Genomic DNA, 20,858 nt, shown 5'->3' on the forward strand with positions numbered 1-20,858 from the left:
TTAGTTGCATTCTATAAAAAAGAAAAGAAGAGGGCTACAAAAATGATTTTTCTTTTCTTTTTTTTTTTTTTTAAAAAAAAAAAAAGAAAAAAAGAAGAAGAAGAAGAAGGAAGCTAAGATTCCCAATACTTATCTTGTTCCAATTGTATCCCCAAATATGTATAAGTATTGGTTCATTAAAGTGAGACTCTCACCAAACAGAACAATTGAGAGCCCACTTATGCATTCGTAACACTTTAAAGTTTAACCTAATCGTGCAAACATCATCAATGCCATTCTTAATTTATCTTATTTAACTTGTTTCCTACAAGTCAAATATTCAGCTTAGACAATAAATTTTGTAACAAGATGACTAGAAAAAAGGAAAAAAAAAACAAAAGCTCTCTTCCTTTTTCTTTATTTCGAGAGAGCCCCCATGCCCCGTATATATCCCTAATGAGTCATGGCACCTTTAGATTCTGCTCGATTTATATATGAGTAATGATAGATGTCATTCTTGTATATATCTTTCTTATATTTATTTAAATTGATGTGACTTTTAAAATTATAATTGAATCAAAATCTAATAATGATCCATCACAGATTCAATAGTTATTTTAAAAGTTATATTAATTTTGAGTGAACATAAGACTGACTCAAAGGTAACATCACAAATATATATATATATATTATGACCAATAATGATCCATCAGAAATAAATATATTCTCATGATTTGCTGAACAATTGGGATGCCTTTGACCATGGTGACCCAAGAGTGGTCTCATAAAATTGTAGGATTTAATGGCATGATTTTCTAGGCATGCATGCGATGATCCTTTAATTAGCCATTTTTTGTTAGGATTTAGTAGGAGTTTCAACAATTCCTATAATTTGCATATTTACAATTGCAGGAGCCTACAATTACTCAAATCAATGTTCATGAATCATGAATAGCCAAGATTATGCCATGTAAGTATTAAAAGTAGCACTAAGTAAAAAATAATAATAAATTAAAGTTAAGCAAGTGGTTGACCACTCCTATAATAGGTTGGGGTGGCTGGACCACCCTAAACATAGGCTTAATTAGGAGGGGGGTGGGAAGGGGTGGGGGGTTGGCCACTCCCAATGGAGTAGTTCGAGTAGTCCAAACCACCACTTGAAGCCTTTTTTGAGTAGCTCATATAAGACCTACTTATTTAAATAAATTTTGGCTGCCAGGTTAGTCACCTACTTAAACAAGTAAGTTGTCCCATATAAGCTCTATCACATTTTCAATCCAAATTGTTAGTGGAAGATTCCTTATCCATAAGTGATGTTATCTAACTATAAAAATAATTGAGATCGTGTCAACATTGAATGGGACGGCACTTTATCGCAACTTATCTCTCTTAAATATATAAATTATATGACTTTAGGGGAACCTCATGAATGCAATCTTAACCTTTTTTTACTTGCATTTGTAAAAAAAAAAAAAGTGAATATATAGTAGTGGGAAAAAAAAAAAAAAAAAATTCAAGAGTTCATCTAAAATAGTCTTCCCTTGTCTATTAGTTAAAATAATATTTATTTTCAATATTAATTACCTAGTTTTAGAAGTTCACGTGTGCCGTGGGCCAGCAGCAAACTAGCCCCAAGTTTACTATCCTTTTCTATATGATTCAAAAATGCTGGGCCAAATTAGGCATGAAGGACAAAATTGAAAAACTTGTCTAATTATGGTATCTATCTGTCTTCCTCTCTCATTAATAATTAATATATATATATAAATACATGTTAAAACTGGGGGCCTTCTGATTCCCACTATTCTTTGGTTACTTTATATGGCAACTGTTGCTCTAGGTGTTTGTGTAATTATATTTTCCCCTATACACAAGAATAGCATGATTTTTTTACTATGTAAGGAAACTTTGAAAGTGGCTAATTTTGATAAAGACATATTTGTTACTAACTAAGGGAATTTGTGACATAGAAAGAAAAGAAAGAAGTAAGGGAAATTGTGAGGGAGTGAGTGAGTGAGTGAGTGATATATGTATAGATTAACTGTACAGTAATTAACAGAGATTCCTTTTTGGTACGTGTGGGGACAAAGAGGACCATAAAGCAAATCAAACTTTAGCACCAAAAGAAAAAGAAATCTTAATTTTATCAAATGGGATATGTGGGCATTTGAGTGTCTGTTGATCAGGTATTGAAGGGAACCCTTTCTTTCGGCTCGTGTCCTTTTTTCCCTTCACGTGGGATATATTAATTATGTGTCTACTCTCACCTTTTACAATAAAAAGATAATAATAATGCCATTCGATTCAAAACTAATTATATATTTTCTTTCTCAATTTAATATAATTAATGAAAATTCCTTCTATTATAATTTTTTTTTTCTTGAGAAACAAACAAGATTCATATTACAAATTACAAAGCAAGAGATAGATATATACTAACTATCATTCTTTCATTTTCCCCTGTTAATTGCTTTTTATGCAAGTGGTGGGGACAGTTAGTTAAATATACCTAGCTAGCCATATAGAGGTCATCCGTACATAAAATATATCTGCATTGATGGACCGAATCTTGGTTTATTTTAATCCTAGGATATATATATATATATATTGGAGATCCTTGGGGAAATTCTTTTGTAGTTGTCAAGTAATAATGTCCCAGAAAAAGTCAAGTAATAATGTCATTCAATCTTTTGTTTGTATAAGATTTTGGGTTCAAGAAAATTAAAGTATTTCACAATAAAATTAAAGGATTAGTGAAGTTTTAATTAACAAAATTAATACATCACTCTAAATTGTATCATATCCCCTGTACACACAAAACACAGGACATGTAGGGTACCGTGTTTGTGTCCTGCGCACTTCCTCATAGGGTTGATTGAATCATGGAACATAATAATTTGAAAATGACCAATGCAGTAATCCATTGATGAAGTTCAGGAAAAAAAAAGGAAGCCACTGAGGAAGTTAAACCAATCATCTAGTGAGTACCATATTCATGTCGTAATAATGCTTTGTAAATGCGAAATGAATAAGGAGTCATTATCTCAAAAGCTCAACTATAATCATTACATACCATTAATTTCAAAAGATTAAAAAATGCGAGAATATATATATACTGTGAAATATATGAAAATCATGAGACAAAGCTGTTTATTAAATTTATATTTAATTATTTTTATATCATGTTAAATTTTTTAATCCGTCTTTTAAGTTTGTTTTCTAATTATATGATATTGATTTGGAACAAAAGCTAAGACTGCCTGCAGAATTGTTGGATGGGCTTTGGCCCAACAACAGAAGTTAACACATTGGGCGGCTTGTAAGTTTAGTTTACACAGGTGGGCCTGGATCGGGTGTGAGATAACTATACCAGATTTGGGCAGTTCTATTAAAGAATGAGTTGGGCAACTATTATACCTTACATTTGCATTAACTAAAAAAAAAATATAGAAAAAGAAACCAATAAATATTGCTAGTGAAGAGGGGATCTCACGCACGACAGAAGGAGAACAATAGAAAATGGATAAAAAGAAATTATAGAAAATAAGATAAATCACGTTGATCAGAGTCTTCTCGGTCAACAATGGAATTTTGGTAGAGTCTCACCACCAAAAAGAAGAGAGCAATCAGAAAACTTCTTTTTCATTAATCATAATCTGATCTCCATAGAGTACACAGAGCATTTAAATTGATATTATAAAATAAACCTTAACCCTAATTTGACTCACTTTGGGCTAAGCCCATTATCTAATTATAAAATAACTTTAATTATATTCTGATTAACTATGGACCAAGCTCATTATTAAATTGCAAAATACAAACTCTTAAAATATAAAACGTAAATAAAACTAAAGACTAATTTATTATTTTCTCATCCTGCATCAGGATCATATATATATATATGGTCCTCATGAGCAAAATAAAAAGCTTTCTGCTGGATTTTATGTAACCTATAATGAATGTCATTTGAAAGAAAACAATTACCAAGGGAAAGCATGTAGGCCTCTCCTAACTTGAGGAGAACAAATCATTTCTTCCACTATAAATTATCTGAAGAATAAATTATGGGAAGAATATGCTTTCACAAATTAGAAAATTTTGAGCACCATCTTATGGTATTTCAATTTCACCACAGAACATATATATATTAAGAACTACTAAGATGAGTAAAAGCTAAGTGAAACCAAAGCCTTATATTAATTTGTCTGAAAAATATAGCAAAATAAGTCTCCCATAAGGGTTTTCAACACATCATAAACTCCTTGCATGCCTTTTGGCTTGGCTAAAGGTTCCATAGTGCTCTGTAAGTCAGTCACTGCTGCTTAATTTTATGTTAATATGAGCTTACAAATGCTTATGAACCATTAAGATATTGCCAGCATGCTGGTAATTACATGACACTAACTCAAAGCATCCATCCAGGGATAAACCCACTGACTTGTTGGGCATGAGTTGTAGCAGCAGATATCTGATCTGAACTTGATGCATTATACCTGAGAAGTTCAAAAAAAGGAGTTAAAGATGGGAAGCTGTATGCATAGTCAATAAATTTGACCGTTGTTTGAACTTTACCCTATCTGCAACGTGGGATTGCAATCTAAAGGCTGGAAGAACCCCTGAGATTGAGCAGTCTGATGACCATATGACATACTTTGCTCACCGCCTTGCCATGATTGTTCAAGGTGAGTTCTTGAGTTAATTTCATCAAGCTGCCAAGAAATAAAGTTTAAAGCATATGCGAGTGGTCAACAATCATATTGGCTCTAGATAATTTTTGTGTGATATGAGGAAATGAGAAAATGGAGGTAATATATACAGATCTAGAATAACAGCTGCCACAAAATGAAAAACTGAAAAGTGAGACAGAAGACCACGTTGTAGAACAGGAAATTAAGTCACACTAATGACAACCATGATGACAAAGTAGTTTAATCTACTGCCATGGTTTTCTGAAAAATGTAATCTTTGTGGTCTTTTGATTGTTCCAAAGAAATATTGACTGGTATCCCTTATAGACAATGGCTACAGAGGAACAGTGGTGTGCCTTCATATTCAGAAACCCAAGCAATTCGCCCAAAATTAAGATTTGGATGCATATTCATGAAGGGTTTTGGGAAAAAAAAAAATGTTGGTGACGGAAAATGATGCAGGGCCTTCTATGTCAAGGTAATTCAACAGTCAAATTTTTCAATTGACTTGTAATAAATATCCCTTTGAAGGCAAGCTTAGGAAAGAAGGCAAAGTAACGATATGCAGAGAGTGCTAGCTCCTTCCACAATATATCATGCAGCCTGAAAGCTGGTGAACAACCCTAACCATCCATGAAAATGATTACCTTTATTGTCAGAGCTCTGTTCGCTTCCAGCAATAATTGTTCCTGTACTTGAAAGGTAGCTTGTTAATATTAGAAGTAAATAGCATTACTATCACTATTGTTCCATAAGTGCATACCTTATTTTGGTGATCAGAGAGCTGGTCGAGCATGTACTGCGTCTGCAAAGCAGATTAGAAATAATTACATTAAGCGCTCTTCACATGACACTGGAATTTCAACTTCAGAAATATTGTAGAAGCTAGAACAGGATCTGATTGTATTGATAAAGCCATCTTTTTTGTCAACATATGCAAAATAATTATGCGTGTGCGTGCGTGTGGTGTGTGTTTGGGAGAGTGATACCCTTGAATTGAGTGATGATGCATGCTTACACCATACACCTCATTACATGGAATTAGATTTTTGAAGACTTTTGGTCAACTATGTCATGTTATATCTGGTCCAAGGATTGATGACCCCATTGAAGCCAGCGACCCTTTTGAAATATTTTCATAGGCTTCTTAGGGGATTAGATAGTTCTTATCCTATGGACATAGAGACTCTTGAGGGGGCTCTTTCACATAGAATTCCTCGTATTCAATGTGAAGATTTGGCTAAGAAGTCTCTAATTAAGGAGGAGATTAAATATGTACTGTTCTCTTTAAAGAGCAACAAAGCTCCTGGGTTCGAAAGGTTTTATTGCCCACTTCTTTAAGAAGTCTTGGGACATAATAGGCCAGGATGTCATTGTAGCGGTAAAATCTTTCTTTGGTTTAGGTAGACTTTTTAGAGAGGATAATTATACAGCCATAACCTTGATTCAAAATGTTCCTCTAACCATTCCCACTTGAAAGACTTCCGGCCTATAACTTGTTAATAGGTGTTGGGGAGAGAAACACCAAAGGGATTCAAACAAGAGAAAGTTAATATATATATTATGTTGATAATGGCTCAAATTGTCAACAAGTGTGAATATAATTGCTGAAAAATATCAATATTCAAGTTGGTGGGCTCAAGTCTTATTTATCTATAATTAGAGAATGATGTTATTTTAAAAGGTGTCCAAGAACAACTTGGAATTGGATTTCTGAAAAAAATGTGTGTGGGTAAACATGTGGGCCGCAATGTTTATCTTCATCATGGAAAAGACTTTGTATTCATGATGGTTTCATTTTCCCAGCAGCAATTGGATTAAAATTGTTTTCCTATTTTTCGTGATTAAGCCTCTATAAAAGGACATGTAGTCCTTAGTTGAGATCATCTGAAAAATTCAAATTGGTGAGAGCACTTTGTAGCATTTACAAAGTGTACAGAGTTTTTCTTTATTGGGTATTTGAGAGGGACAGTTGAGTGGGGTGTACAAGGGGTTAAGAGCTTGGGTTTGAGATATTAAACTTGAGCGGTTCATGCTTGTACCATTGTACTCAATATTTCTCAATAGTAAAGAAGGATACCGGATCACGCCTTCTAGACATAAGCATATTGCTCTTTGTGTACATGTGTGATTGGTGTGTGTTCTCGTGTGTTTTCTTTTCAAACTTGTCTTTCGCATAAAGGTATGGTGGGAAATTGGTTGCCAATTAATTATCAATTTTCCTAATATATTAAGACATCACTTCTAGCCTAAAAGTCTAAGCTAATGGGCTTGGGTCCACTTAGGTATATTAACCACGCTTATTCTTTATACTTTCTTAATGTGAGACACAAATCTCACAAAGTGCAAGCACAATAAATCCCACCTCACTTGTGAGTCTCTTCCACATTGACCAAACTCTCACACACACACAAGAGTGTCACATGTACTCTAAGAGAAACCACTCTTTTTACCGGAGTCAAATCAAATGCATCGTACCAAAACACTCATATCAGTAGTAGTGGAAGCTAACCATAGACTCTGATACCAATTGTTATGGAGAGAAACATCAAAGGGAATCAAACAAGAGTAAGTTAATATACATATTAGGACACCACTTCTAGCCCAAAAGCCTAAGCTAATAGACTTGGGTCCACTTAGATATATTAATCATTCATATTCTTTATACATTCTCAATGTAAAACACAAATATCATAAGTGCATGCATAACAATATATACAATTTATAAGTGCATAAGTAATTAATGTGGTGGCTAATTGTCTTCAAATTGTGCTTGGTATTTTTAGGAAGCAACCGGGGACTTATCGGTAGAAGGCAGATTGGAGACAAAATCCTTCTAGTCCAAGAGCTTTTGAAAAATTACTGATGAGATAAAAAGGTTCTCTCAAGTGTGATTTAATGAAGGCTTATGATTCTATAAGATAAGATTTTGTCTTGGCAGTTTTAAAGACTATTGGAGTCCTTGAGGTTATGGTGAGATGGATCAATAAGTGTATCACTACACCTAGATTCTCTACTTGGCGTAATGATGATCAGCTCTTTTCTTTTTCTTTTTTTTCTTTTTTTTTTTTTTTTTAAAAAAATAAAAATAAAATTAATTTTTTATTTATTCAAAGCGGGAAAGAGGGAAAAGGGGAAAAGTAATGATGATCAGCTTAAGGGCTTCTTTCCTGGGAGTAAAGGTCTTAGGGAAGGAGATCCTTTCTTGTTTTATTTTATGGCTTACAATTAGAAGAAGGTTGTATACCCAAGACAGATTGGTTGCTATATTAGCCTACTTCAGGAGATGAAATGTGTTTTATGTGGATCGAGTGAGGAGAATATTGATCATCTATTTATTTGTTGTCCATTTTCAGAAAGTATTTGGTATAATCTTTGCAATAGATGTAATATTTCTTGTGTTCCTAGAAATTCTGAGGGGTTTATTTGCTGGTTGGCTTCCCACTTCAGAGGCAAATCTTTTCCCTTCCTTGTGGTTAGAATTATTTTGGCTGCTATAGCGTATGCAACAATGATTTTGGAGATTATGTTTTGGGTTAGATCCAAGCCTAACTCCTTTAAGGGGTTAGGCTTTCTAGGATTCTCCCGTTAATAGCTTTCTAGTTAGGTCTTAGAGTTTTCTAATGTAATCTTTTAGTTTTACTTGCCCATGTTCACTTCCTTGTAGGCGCTTGCTTGCATAAGCTTCCCATAGCTTTTAGGTCATATTGTTTTTGAGGCTTGTTTGTGGATCCTTTTTGTTTCTTGTCTAGTTTTAATAAGGAATTGATTCGTGTGGGTAATGTTGAGAATGTTGATGAGTTGAATGGCATTTTGATTGTTGGGTTTTTTTTTTTTGCCAATGAAGTATCTTGGTCTTCTGTTAGGGTCGCCTATAAGGTTAATTCTATTTGGGATGGTGCTACTATTGAAAAAAATAAAACGGCGACTACTTAGTTGAAAAATGTACTTATTTAAGGGTGGCAGAATTACTCTTATCAAGAGCGCCCTTCCCAATTTGGCTACGTATTTCATGTCCCTCTCCCCCTCTCCCTGGAAGTGTTGCAAACTGCATTGAAAAGTTTCAATGAAATTTTTTATGGGGTGGGGCTAAGTGAATAGCTCAAATTTTATCTAGTAGGCAAAGATTTGCACTTCTAATGGAGGATTGAGGGTTCAGAACTTGCAAATATTCAATTGTGTTCTCATAGAAAAATAATTATGCCTCTATGTGCATAAGAGAGAAGTTTAGTGGAGAGTTGTAGTGGATTCTAAATTTGGTAGCTCATGAGGTGGGTGGTGTTCTAATGAGTCTAATGGGGCTTATAGAATTGTGTTATAGAAGAATATTCAAAATGGTTAGAGAAGTTTTCAAGTCATATCAAATTTGAGATATGAGATGGCTCAAATTAATGTTAGATTTTGACATGACTAGGGAGAACCCAACACACGCTATAAACAAGCCTTCAACAAGGGTAAACTAAAATAACCTCTATTTGCTTTAAGACAACAAAATTATCGATGTTGTAGGTTCTTTCTCATGAAGATCATATTCAAATATGCAAAGACGTAACACGAGGTTAGGAATATAAGTGGAAGTTGAGCAAACGAGGTTATGGATGGCTAGAAAATAAAAAAGTTTTGACATTTGTGACTGTTAGATAGGGGTTTCCTTCTAGAAGTTTCTAGAACTTGTAGGTGAGGTGTCCCCACTAGCTGTCAATTCATGAGTTGTATTATCGAACTACCTTTCCAATATATTTGGAAGAATGAAGGCAGAAGGAGATTCACCCCAATTTCTCTTGCAATTGAATAATCTCATCATAGTTAACATGGTATTAGAGCAAGATTCTAGGGTTTAAAATTCTTCTTTAGTCTTCTTAATTTGTTTATAGATTTTGGTCTTAGTTTTTTTTCCCCTTGTTTCTATTAAAATTTAAGCGCTTTATTTTTGGTGAGCCTCCTCTCAGTGGCAACAATGCCGGCCGTGAAAATAAAGTCTCCGGTGTTAAATAAAATGTGGGAAAAAACGAGCTTGTTTGTTTTCGTTAGTGTTAGTAGTGGCCGATCAATTTTGGTGGTATTTATAGTTTGTGCTTTCTTTTATATATATATATATATATATATATATATTCTTGAGCTTTGTTATATTTTGGAGCCTTAAAAAATGCCCAAAAGGCCAAAATCATCTTAAATAGGCCCTAAAAAGAGGGACAAGGAAGGCCCAAAACACCAAAATATGCTCATTTCTAAAAAGCAATTATCCAGTACAGTTATGAGTTTCAATAACCGTTGATTGGCAGTTATTTTAGAACTATTAACCGCCTGTGGCGGAGCAGTTATAGTTATGAAAATTTGATAACCATCTAAGACGGTTGCAGTTAACGATTAAATGCAATAACTGCTATCTACAACCACTTGTACACCCCTAATTGAGCTCATGAGTGAAGTGGTAAACATGAATCAAGTGCAAAGAAAGAAATATTCCCAGGCATTTGGGGTGAAAGGTTATGTTTGTTAATGTGTTTTGGGTGGTGTTTTTTTGTTTTTTGTTTGAAAGTACTCTGAAGTGACATAAAGGTAAAAACTCTTTTGTTTTGTTTTTTTTTTTTTTTTTTTGGGGTAGGATTTATATTTGAGAAAATGTTTTCCATAGAATACAACTAGCTAGATTATTTTGAGAAACCCAAACAGATGTAGAGTCCCACTTATAAAAAAATTAGAAAGAGAAAAGAAAAGGGGTCAGTCGGGGCCACCCCTCTTGACCCCTTTTCTCATTGCAAAAGTTTTTAATTTTAATTTTATAAATAGTTTTCTATTGAAAATGTTTTCTATATAATTTTTAATTTTATCATTGCAAAAGTTTGGCACGTGTTTTGTCAAAATATTCATACAACAAGAGAGGAAGAAAAATTTATAAATAATGTTTTATATTTTGAATTGTTTGTTATTTTATTTTGAATTATTTGCTATTGTATTTGTTTTTAGAATACAAAACAAAGATAAAAAACAAAAACACAAAACAAGCATTGCCCAACGGACGGAGCATTCCTAATGTTGATTACCAATAGAAATGTAAAGGTCATTTTGATTTGGTATTTTTATGTTGGGGTTATCCTACATTGGTTGTGGAAGGGGCTGGTGGTCAGCTTAAAAGTATGAGATAAAGTTTCACCTTTTGAGCTAGTTTTTTGAGTTGAGAAATACTTAAGACCACTCAATATTAGTATCAGAACCTAGGTTCAACCAACAAGTCTCATCGAGTTGTCTCTAGTACTCCAATCTAGGGCCCGATGTATGAGGGAAAAATTGTTGGAGTTATCTCATATTAGTTGTAGAAGGGTCTGATGGTCAATTAATAAAGTATGAAAACTTTACTATCTTGAACTAACTTTTAGAGTTGAAAAATGTTCAATACCACCCAACATTTTAACCTCAAAACAGTTAACCCCATTTAACCCCATTCAAGATGAGGTGATGAGATGTCTAATACTAATGACGAAGTAGATGCACCACAATAATACAACACCACCGCGATATGACTATATACAGATATGATGTCCTCTAATGACGACAGCAAATCATGCATGTACACATGGATGGAGCCAAGAAGTCTTAAGGGAATGGGACAAATCAAAACCCTTTTCTTTTTTCTTTTCTTTTTTTTTTTACAATTTTTTTTTTCTTTTTTTGGTTGTTTTTTATAAACTAAAGACTACCCTAGACTATAAATATAGAATAAAAATTAAAAAATATTGCAGTCCAATCAAATAACTATAGTTATTAAATAACAACTAAATAACTATAATTCCTTATAAATACCAATAAAAAGAGCAAACCCCATGTACAAACTTTCAGGATGTCTGTACGGGCTAAAATTCTATTTTAATAGGTGAGATCTAATACGTTGAATATTTCATTTAAATGGGGGTGATTTGATGATCTTATGACCTTTGGCTTTGATACCATGTTAAATTACTATTTATCCTAAAAGTTTAAGCTGATAGGAAAAAATAAATTTAATCACTTAATATTACTTTAACACTTATCAATCTATTTATTTCTCATTTCTATTCAACTGACATGTTTGCTCGACACCGGTAGGGACTACAAATTTTTTATATAATTAGGGCTTCTAGGTTTGAATGGGCAAAGGCTAAAAGATTTATTGGGTAGGGAGTCAGGGACTATAGAATTTTTATACAATTAGGGCTTCTAGGTTTGAATGGGTAAAGACCAAAGGATTTATTGAGTGGGTCAAAAAAATTAGTGAATAGGGCCAAAATTTTTACTGGGTAGGGCCAAAGAATTTTGTTGGTAAGGGCTAGTAAGCTGAAAGTAAAGATTTAACCATATAATTTATCTTTTTGTTAACCTTATATTTTTTTTTAGGTATGCTACAGTGCAATATAATGCTCACATTTAACCCATATTTAGTGACTTGTATGATGTGAAGAGATAATTGAAATTCAAATTTCAAATTTGAATCCCCCATTTCATATGATTATTCATCTGTCATGTCACTAAAAATAGGCTAAATATGAGTATTATATTGCACTGAAGTATTTATCTCTTTCTTTATTTTTTTCCTAAGGAATTATGGGGAGGGGGCATGCTCATAAGTTTTGGATAGTATTTATTTCGTGGTCATGAAAATTTAAATTTTATGTATTTAATGGTATATATAAAGTTAATGTTGACAGTTCTTTTAAAAATTAAATAATAAAAAATCTTATATAGCATTAAATGCAATACCTTTAAATCCTAACTTTTATTTTGGATCTATATGAGATGGTCTATTCTTGTTAACAGTTGCCTTAATAAAGGGCACATTTTAAGGAGTATTAAATGTTCAATTATTATTCTTACCCCCCAAAAAAAAAAAAAGTTCAATTATTAGATATAATGCACATATTTCAGAAAAAAAAAAAAAAAAAAAGAAGGTGCGTAGGTCATAAATCCGATCATAATTAATCACCTTAGTGGACCTGACTTGCTTCAGGGATGAATCCAGTTGACGCTCAAGCTTCTCAAGATCATTTGTGTTTAAAGGGCCCAAGTCTTCCCCGAGAAGGTTTCTGGAGGACCAAGGAGAAATGTTTCATGAATGAATGCACTTACGTGCCAGAACTGCTCATAAACAAATTAAAAGATGCAAAAATATTTCTAATCCCATGCTTAAGCCACGACTTTTTCAACTCATTTACCAAAAGAAATCATCCAACTCGAAGTTTTTGGAGCAGCACTAATAAAAACAATGATCAAGGTGATTTTTCTAATTAGTATTTACCTCTGAGTTCGTTGTAAGGACTCCAACCTAGTTTTCAGCTTCAAGTACTCTCGATAGCTGGTCTGCTACACATCACATGACAACAACAATCAATATGAAAATCGCAAAGCTCAGTTTATGCCATAAGCTAGCTCGACATGGAAAAGAGATGGCGTTTATATAATGCTAAAAACTTCGTCATCAGCATATATACTGATGATTACTGCAAAGTCAGTTATAAGTACTAGAGATAGAACAGTTAAGCTACCTCGAGCTCCTTGCCAGGTCTGTTGACTTCCACCGAACCATAACTGCTTTTTTGGTATTTTTCAAGTGTTTTGAGCATGCTATGCCAATACAAAAAAGACAAGGCAAATCAGGATGATCAGGGACATATATTATGATTAAATTAAATCTAGTTGTCAAAATTTTTTAAACCCATGCAACAATAGAATCAATCTCTAATGTCATTTCACATAAGCACCATATTGTATTCTTTTTTATTTAATGCAAAAATACGAAGCAAAGTAATTAATAAACACTATATATATCCGTACTTCTTCCTAATCTATGTCAATGGTAAACTATGAATGTTAAAAAGCACGGGCTTTTTGCATGCATCGATCGGTGGATGCATACACTAAACTTCATCTTCTTGTTATTATTTTGAGAAATGTTTGTTTTTATTTTGAGAAATATTTGTTTTTTATCTCTCGCTCATAATTTGTCAATTTCTATATAAGAGATAAATAAATCTATCATTGAATATGTGAGACTATATGTAGGTCCCATAAATTCAGTAATAAATTTGCAAGAAAGATAAAAAGAAATAGACAAGAAATAGATGTGTAACAATTCTCTATTATTATCTTGTTGAAGTGTTGTAGTATGATATTGGTGAGGTCTTGAAAAGGAGTCCAGCTGAGAGCAAGCATAGTTCCCCTCCACCTCTACTGTACAGTGTAGATATAGTGAGGTATATAGTATTCTGAAGTTAAGGTGAGTTCTTTCCAGCTGAGAGCTGCAAGCATGGTTCCCCTACACGTCTACTGTGGACAATGTAGATAGTGAGGTATATGGTAGGCTGTTGTTGAGTGGGCACGTATTTCAACTTCTTTAGGGCATTAGAGAAGCTGTAAGATTCTTTAGGGTATAGGCACGGTGACGCACGGTGACGCACGGAGAATTTTTCAAGCTCCACTTGGTAGGCATTATCAATGTTGACAAGAATAGGTAGACTTTTTCAAACAAAAGGGTTGTCAATGTTGACAGGATTTGACAAAACTTGTACGTTCATGTGGCTAGTGGAGAGTTGTTTTTGAATGCTGACGGAAAGCCAAGCTCTAGAAAATTTTATGCCATGCTGATTCTCTCTTGCTATTCATTTCATAAAGAATGTCTGAACTTGAAAGATGACAAGTTCTTAAATTCATTTCGTGCTGTTTTTGGGGTAAACATCACCATTTCTTAATGAGCTCAACTTCTTAAAAGGTTCCTCCTCTTACCCATAAGAATGGAATAGATGGTGAAGTCGTGGATTTGTAAAGATTATAACAAAAGGGAACTACACCATGAAGTTTTTTAAAGGTTGCCAATAAAGAAGAGTGATTCATTTCATTAAGTTTTCAATGTGACTAGCTCATTGTGAAGTTATATTAATCTGAATATGGACTTGATTTGTATAAAGGCTAGGTGTAAAGTTGTCTTCTAGGCCATGGCATGATGATATATTCAGCGGTGTATCATATTTGGAGGGAGAGAAATCAACGAGTAATGTTAGGTACCGTCTTTTTATCCTCTTAAAATCTTTTTAAAGTTGATGTGACTTTTAAAATCACCATTAAATTTAAATGAATCATACTTGAATTTTGATCTAATGGTAATTTTGAAAACCATATCAGCTTTAAGAGGATTTTAGAAGGATAAAAAGATGGTACCTAGTATCACTCGAAATCAACTCAATATTCTTAATCAACGATCTTTTGCAAAAACAACCACTTAAATTCAAATTTACTAATATTATAAACTTTTTATTCTTACAAGCTGGCCCTAAATGTACCTTTTTTTTTTTTTTTTTTGGATGAGTGGTAATAGAGTAAATGGACATTTTCATTCTTGTGCTGGCCTATGAGAATCGATCTGTTTGAACTATAAAATAGAAATCCATGAGTCATGATACTTTCGAAGTAAACCACTTTACCTACATTCAATCAATGTCTTTTTTTCCAAGTGAATAGAAGAATTCTTAACCCTATTAATATTCATCAGTACTCCTACATCAATTAACCATGGATATTGTTAATCCAAAACCTATCTCTTAAGGAGAAGAAAAGAATCCCGTCAGTCTACAAGCGTACATTGATCCTGAACCTACATTTCAAAACCTACAAAACGGAACTTTTAGATCCTTAAATACAATAAAAAAAAAAGAAAGAAAACGACCATAAGCTTCTTCATGAAAACCAAGCTAAATACTATATTACTTCTAAAACATTATAGCACGTGCAAAGAAAGGAGCAATAACTTAATTTGACTTGTTTAAATTGCACTTAAATAAAATAGTCTTACAAGGAAAATAATTAATTATAGTTCCCTGGTCATCACTTTTAAGAAAAATGAAAAGCACAGCTTAACCAATAATATTTTAAGTGAATGCTTCGTTGAAATATGTGTCATTACTGATTTGTTGAAAACAAATAACATAGGACTTTCTCTGGCCATGGCATTTAAATCTGATCTCTATACCAACCCCAAAAGATGGTACATTGACATGATCTCAGGCTTTTGGACAAGTTTACAGCGATCTCTCTCTCTCTCTCTCTGAAAATTGACACTTGGGTCGAACAAGTTCTTCCCAGGTAATCTACTCAACTTCATGCAATGTCAGTAATTATCAGAGACAGACTTCTTTAGAGGACCTAGGAATAGAAAGTCATTATCTTTTTAAGGAAAATGCAAAAAAAATCAGAGAAAAAACAGGTAAACAAAATCTTAGATGATGTGGTTTGAAATCAACATCCATAAATGGGGTATGGTCATAAAATTTAGGTCACATATATATATACATAATCAAACATGTGAGTGAAGGTAAGAAATTAAACCGAGCATACGGATCCTTTTATGAAAAGACAGAAAGCTGTAGCTTGGTATGCTTCAGATCTCATAGTGCAAGATTTCCCATTAAAAAAACATGGTGTGAGGATCAAACGTATAAGATCAGATCAACAACTAAAGTTAGCTCCGAAACATCAAAAAAAGATAAAAGAATAAAACTTATCTACTACAGAACCTTGGAAACGAAAAACAATCATGAAACTGACATTCGAATATATCTGAAATATAAAGCCAAAAAGAGAGAGAGAGAGAGGATGAGTACTAAAGGAGTAGAAAGTGTGTGACAGGAGGTTCACTGTAGAAGAAAGATCACATGGCATACGAAACCCATGAAGAAAATCAAGCAAACAAGAAAAAGCACACAGATCCTACACATTTAAAGGAACGGAAAGAGAGGTAGAGCAGAAGATAATTAATTATTTACCTAGAGCTGCTACAGAACTCATAGAGCTTGCCACGGTTGGAGAAGATGATGAGGGCAACCTCAGCTTCACAGAGAACCGAAAGCTCATAGGCTTTCTTGAGAAGCCCATTTCTCCTTTTCGCAAACGTGACCTGCCTGTTTATCTTGTTCTCAATCCTCTTCAACTCCACTCTTCCCCTCCCCATACCCTAATTAACCCAAAAATCCCTTCTTTCCCTTTTTTTTTTTATTTATATAAAAATATTCAACCTTTCTTCTGTGTTTTCTTTTTTGCTTGTTCTAGTTTTCTACTCTTGGGAACCTGTTGATCCTCCTTTTCTCTGTCTGTTCCCAAGTTTAACTACCTTTATGAATAACAAGAGGAAGTTGAATTCTGAAAACCCTAGAGAGAGAGAGAGAGAGAGAGAGAGAGAGAGAAAGTTTTGTGTATTTGGGTGTCTTCTAGCTCCTTCTCACATGGCCTTTTTAAACTCAGGTTGTCAATCTACACCACACATTGAAATGGAGTTTAGGGTTGGTGTTGTTTCTAGTTTCATAAAACCTGTTTTTCTTCTTCACTCTGCTTTTCTTTTGTTAGAAAATGTATATCCCCACTTGTTGTTCGGGCGCGTGGAGGCAAACCTCCTTGACTTGAAGGATCAACGGCAAGCGAGATCCACGTGGGCAGCATGGGTGCTATCCGATGGGAATTAAATGGCTCGCGAAATTGTAAAGTACTTTGTTCATGTCAAGGGCGCGTGGCAGTTGGCGATTGTTGAAACAATTTCTGATGTAATAAATGATGTTTACGTCGTCACCTTCCTTAAAATGGATCTTTACGTGTCGCCTCCTTACTGGCTTGCAATCGCCATCACGCTGAGTTATTCTTGTCTAATCTTTCGTATTTTCTCAGATATATATTCGTGTGACTGAAATGCCCTTGCATGATTAGCTAATTACAGGGTTGCTAATTTGCAGCTTCGCACAAGTACTAGACAAGAGCATCTTCAATAACGTAACACTTGATTGACCAAAAACTACAATTATCTATTTTAGTTATTTATTTTTTTAATAGAAACTTTAATAAATTCTCTATTTTTTTATCTTCTCTATTTTTTTTAAAATATTATTTATCATCTTTTTCTTTCTTTTTTTATTCAATTCCTGCACGCAATTCTCCATCCATCACCCAAACCACAAGAACCCGACACAAAGCACCAAACAAATATGCATTCACACAAATAAAAATTAATTTGGAGTATACCCTGATTTTTGCTAAAGAAAATTCTGAAACCCCAAGGAAACGAAAAGCTAGAAACAAGTAACCCTTGTTTCTCGACCACCGGTGGCAGTGGTTTAGTGGTCTCAGAAAATGTCTATGAGGTCCAAGCATGTACTACAGTATTAGGGTGTGGGTTCAAATTTTTGCAATGGAGAATCACTTACACAAGCCTGATTAGTATTAGTCGCTTTAGGAATTTACTAATGTCCTGGTGAAACTGGTCAAGCCATAGCTCAATGTCTTGAGGGAGCACCTGTGGATCCCGCTGTCTAGGTCCCTCCTGAGTAATTTTCAACGGATAGATGCTACCATGATAATGCGTAGGTAGAGTAGCCAAAGTTGGTCATCACTCCCTACCCTTTTGAATGAAATAATAATAATAATAATAATAAATCACTCTTGTTTCTCATCAAATTCAGCTTTTTTCTCACCCTTTGATATCGATATTTTGTAAAAATATATATTTTATCACCTTAAATATGTGGTGGCGGCTATGAACTACAGTGAGTTGAAGCATTGAAGGGACGGGATTGTGGAGGGGCTCTATGTGGGGACAACTTCATCGGTGGTGGAGAAAGGAGACTTTGGGGACGCCACAATCGGTGGAGAGAGAGTGGGGAGCAAGGTGGCCGGGTGGGCGTGTGGTGGTGCTGACTATTTGTTTATAATTTTCCATATCTTTAGATTCAATATCTCGGCTATTGGTTATATGTTAAGACCCAAAACCAGTCATCTATGCCTTGTCTCATTGTGCCTTGTATAGCAAGGACCAATAATAGTGAAATGTGCCTCGGGCAAATTAATTGTACTCATACTCACTATGGTTCGTCCACCCTAACAATCCTTCTTTTTTTGTTTGTTGTCACGATTTGGGTCGTTCATTTAAAATGAATGGCTCAGATAAAATATTCTCTTGCACTCGGTGCAATACCCTAAATATTGCATCGGATATCGATCTCATCTGGTAACATGTGAGAGAACTCTCATCCGTGCTTACTCAAATTAAATGTTCGACGCGTGGGATGCTAATGTCTATTAGTGAAACTCCTTGATTCCTTAAAAGAGCGATTTTCATCAAACTTGGAACACTTCACTTGGATATCTTTTTGTGACAAAATATTTTCGGCAACTTATTAACACGAACTTGAAATTGAAATTGCAAATAGTCCAACGCATGCAGTTAATATCAGCTTTGAATGTTGTATTAGCTATCCTATATAGTTTGCAACTTATTAACTATATATGATATCCCCACACTCTATAAAGCAAACGCTAAGAATCGTTTCTTTTTCCAAAACCATAAACGACACGTAAAGTGTATGGGTAGTTTGGTCTATCAGTTTTTTTTTTTTATTTGACTATTTTTTTATACCCAATTGGGCAACCTATTGCCAATGCATGCATCCTATTCCAAACCAAGGAAAACATCGTTGAATTTATGTAATGCTGCTGTATCAATTATTGTAAACTATTTCATCTCAAATGAGTTGGGAGATGGATTGAATGTGGTAGATGGATTTTCGAGTTGGGAGCGACATTAATTTAAAGTTGTGTGATCAAAGAAGTGGTCCCCCAAGCAAATAATATTCTTCAACTCAGGTAGCTAGAGTCCCATTTATTATGGGATTAATGATTCAAACTCCATGTCCAAATCCTACGGCAACATTATTATTCTACCAATTCATCAACTGTCATAATTTAGAAGTTCTGATCAACGCGATGCTTGTAAGAAATTTTATATGTAAAATAGCCATTTTCTTTTTAGATGGTTTGGATTGAAAAGTGAATAAAAAAAAAATGATGTACGCGTGACCATGAAAACACGAATAAATAACTTTTGTCATAATTTTACACACACCTATGGCTCAATCGGACTATATAAAAAGTAATGCATGCATGCTATCATCACAAGCCATTGATCACTATGATCATGATGTTAATCATTCATCGGACTAGCAATTTTTTACACGAACTAAGAACCCGATACAAAATTAGGGCGTTAAGATTAATGGGTCTAGCCTATATAATTTTATATTCATGTTTCGACATGACCTAAACTTGATAGATAACGTTAGGACTAACAATTTTTAACATAACTTGCAAATCCAACACAAATTGGCGATTTATGATTGAATGATCTAACCATTTTAATTAAACGAATCGGGTTTAAGTTAATTTATATAGTCTTATACCCATACGTCAACACAACTCAAACTCAACACATAAACATAAATTATTACCCTTAACCATTCATAGCATAACTTCTCCTCAATAATTATTAGACATTCGAAGAATTTGCCATCGTCAAACAAATTACAAAGTTCTTGCAATTCTGCCCATTTCAAAACACACGAAACGAAAAAAGAAAAAAGAAAAAAAAAGAAAAGAAATGAAGAATAAATAATTTGCAAATAACATGAAAGAGTACAAAGCTGACTAGGTTGATTACCCAAGAGACAACCTAGTCAGTTAAACACGTGTCTCAATATGAAACCCGTCTAATGTCCCGAGCAAATCTGCGTTGTAAAGAGAGGACGCCGTTTACCGAGGACTGCTCAAAGTGTCAAACTATCAGCACTCTCCCAACACGTGTCGACTTCTCATTGATGGCTATGTACAGTGCCAGGTGACGCAGAAGATTGATGGCGAGACCTTGGCCAGTGACCGTACAATCCAAACGGCGTCTAACTGAACAGTACCCTGCCCCAGACGCCCACGTGTCGCGAGAAGACAGCGGAAACACAGACCCCAGCAGATTTTCGGTGGTTGACGTTTCTGTCGGACGCGTGCTGAGAAAAGCTAAGCAGTGTATATTGTTGTACAATAATTGGGCAGGCAAAATTGGAGTTTTACTTGTTTACCCTTTTGGTTATGTTTTCGAATGCAGTAGCGCCGATAGATTTCGTGACTGACATTGTTATAAAAAGCGGTCGAACAGTATATTCCCCTCCATTTTATTTATGATTGAGAAAAGAAAATAGTGAAAAATATTGCATTATAGCAATTAATGACCATCGATCCACAAATTTTATTCTTGCAGATAAGAGTGGGTATTCAAACCGACAGCCTGGTCACTGTAACCCAAACTGAAAAAGGTCAGATTCATCTTCTCGGATTGATGGGTTTGTCTGGTTTTTAAATTTT

General features: G+C 34.2%; 1 protein-coding gene across 2 annotated transcripts; it reads right to left on the minus strand.

Annotated features, from left to right (window-relative positions):
- Positions 1 to 4,173: 4,173 nt before the first annotated feature.
- On the minus strand, positions 4,174 to 16,970 carry LOC132183421 (agamous-like MADS-box protein MADS2). Of its 2 annotated transcripts, none has more exons than XM_059596854.1 (8): positions 16,454 to 16,970; positions 13,184 to 13,262; positions 12,937 to 12,998; positions 12,625 to 12,724; positions 5,431 to 5,472; positions 5,315 to 5,356; positions 4,552 to 4,688; positions 4,174 to 4,472 (listed from the first exon to the last, which is right to left on the minus strand). In XM_059596854.1, the coding sequence occupies exons 1-8, from the start codon at positions 16,636 to 16,638 to the stop codon at positions 4,385 to 4,387; spliced, it is 735 nt and encodes a 244-aa protein (XP_059452837.1). In that variant the 5' UTR covers positions 16,639 to 16,970; the 3' UTR covers positions 4,174 to 4,384. The 2 variants fall into 2 exon arrangements, with proteins under 2 accessions (XP_059452837.1, XP_059452836.1); XM_059596853.1 differs by having other exon boundaries at positions 12,937 to 13,001.
- Between the last annotated feature and the right edge of the window lie 3,888 nt (positions 16,971 to 20,858).

Source organism: Corylus avellana, chromosome ca5, assembly GCF_901000735.1.
Source record: "Corylus avellana chromosome ca5, CavTom2PMs-1.0".
Classification (NCBI taxonomy): Eukaryota; Viridiplantae; Streptophyta; class Magnoliopsida; order Fagales; family Betulaceae; genus Corylus; species Corylus avellana.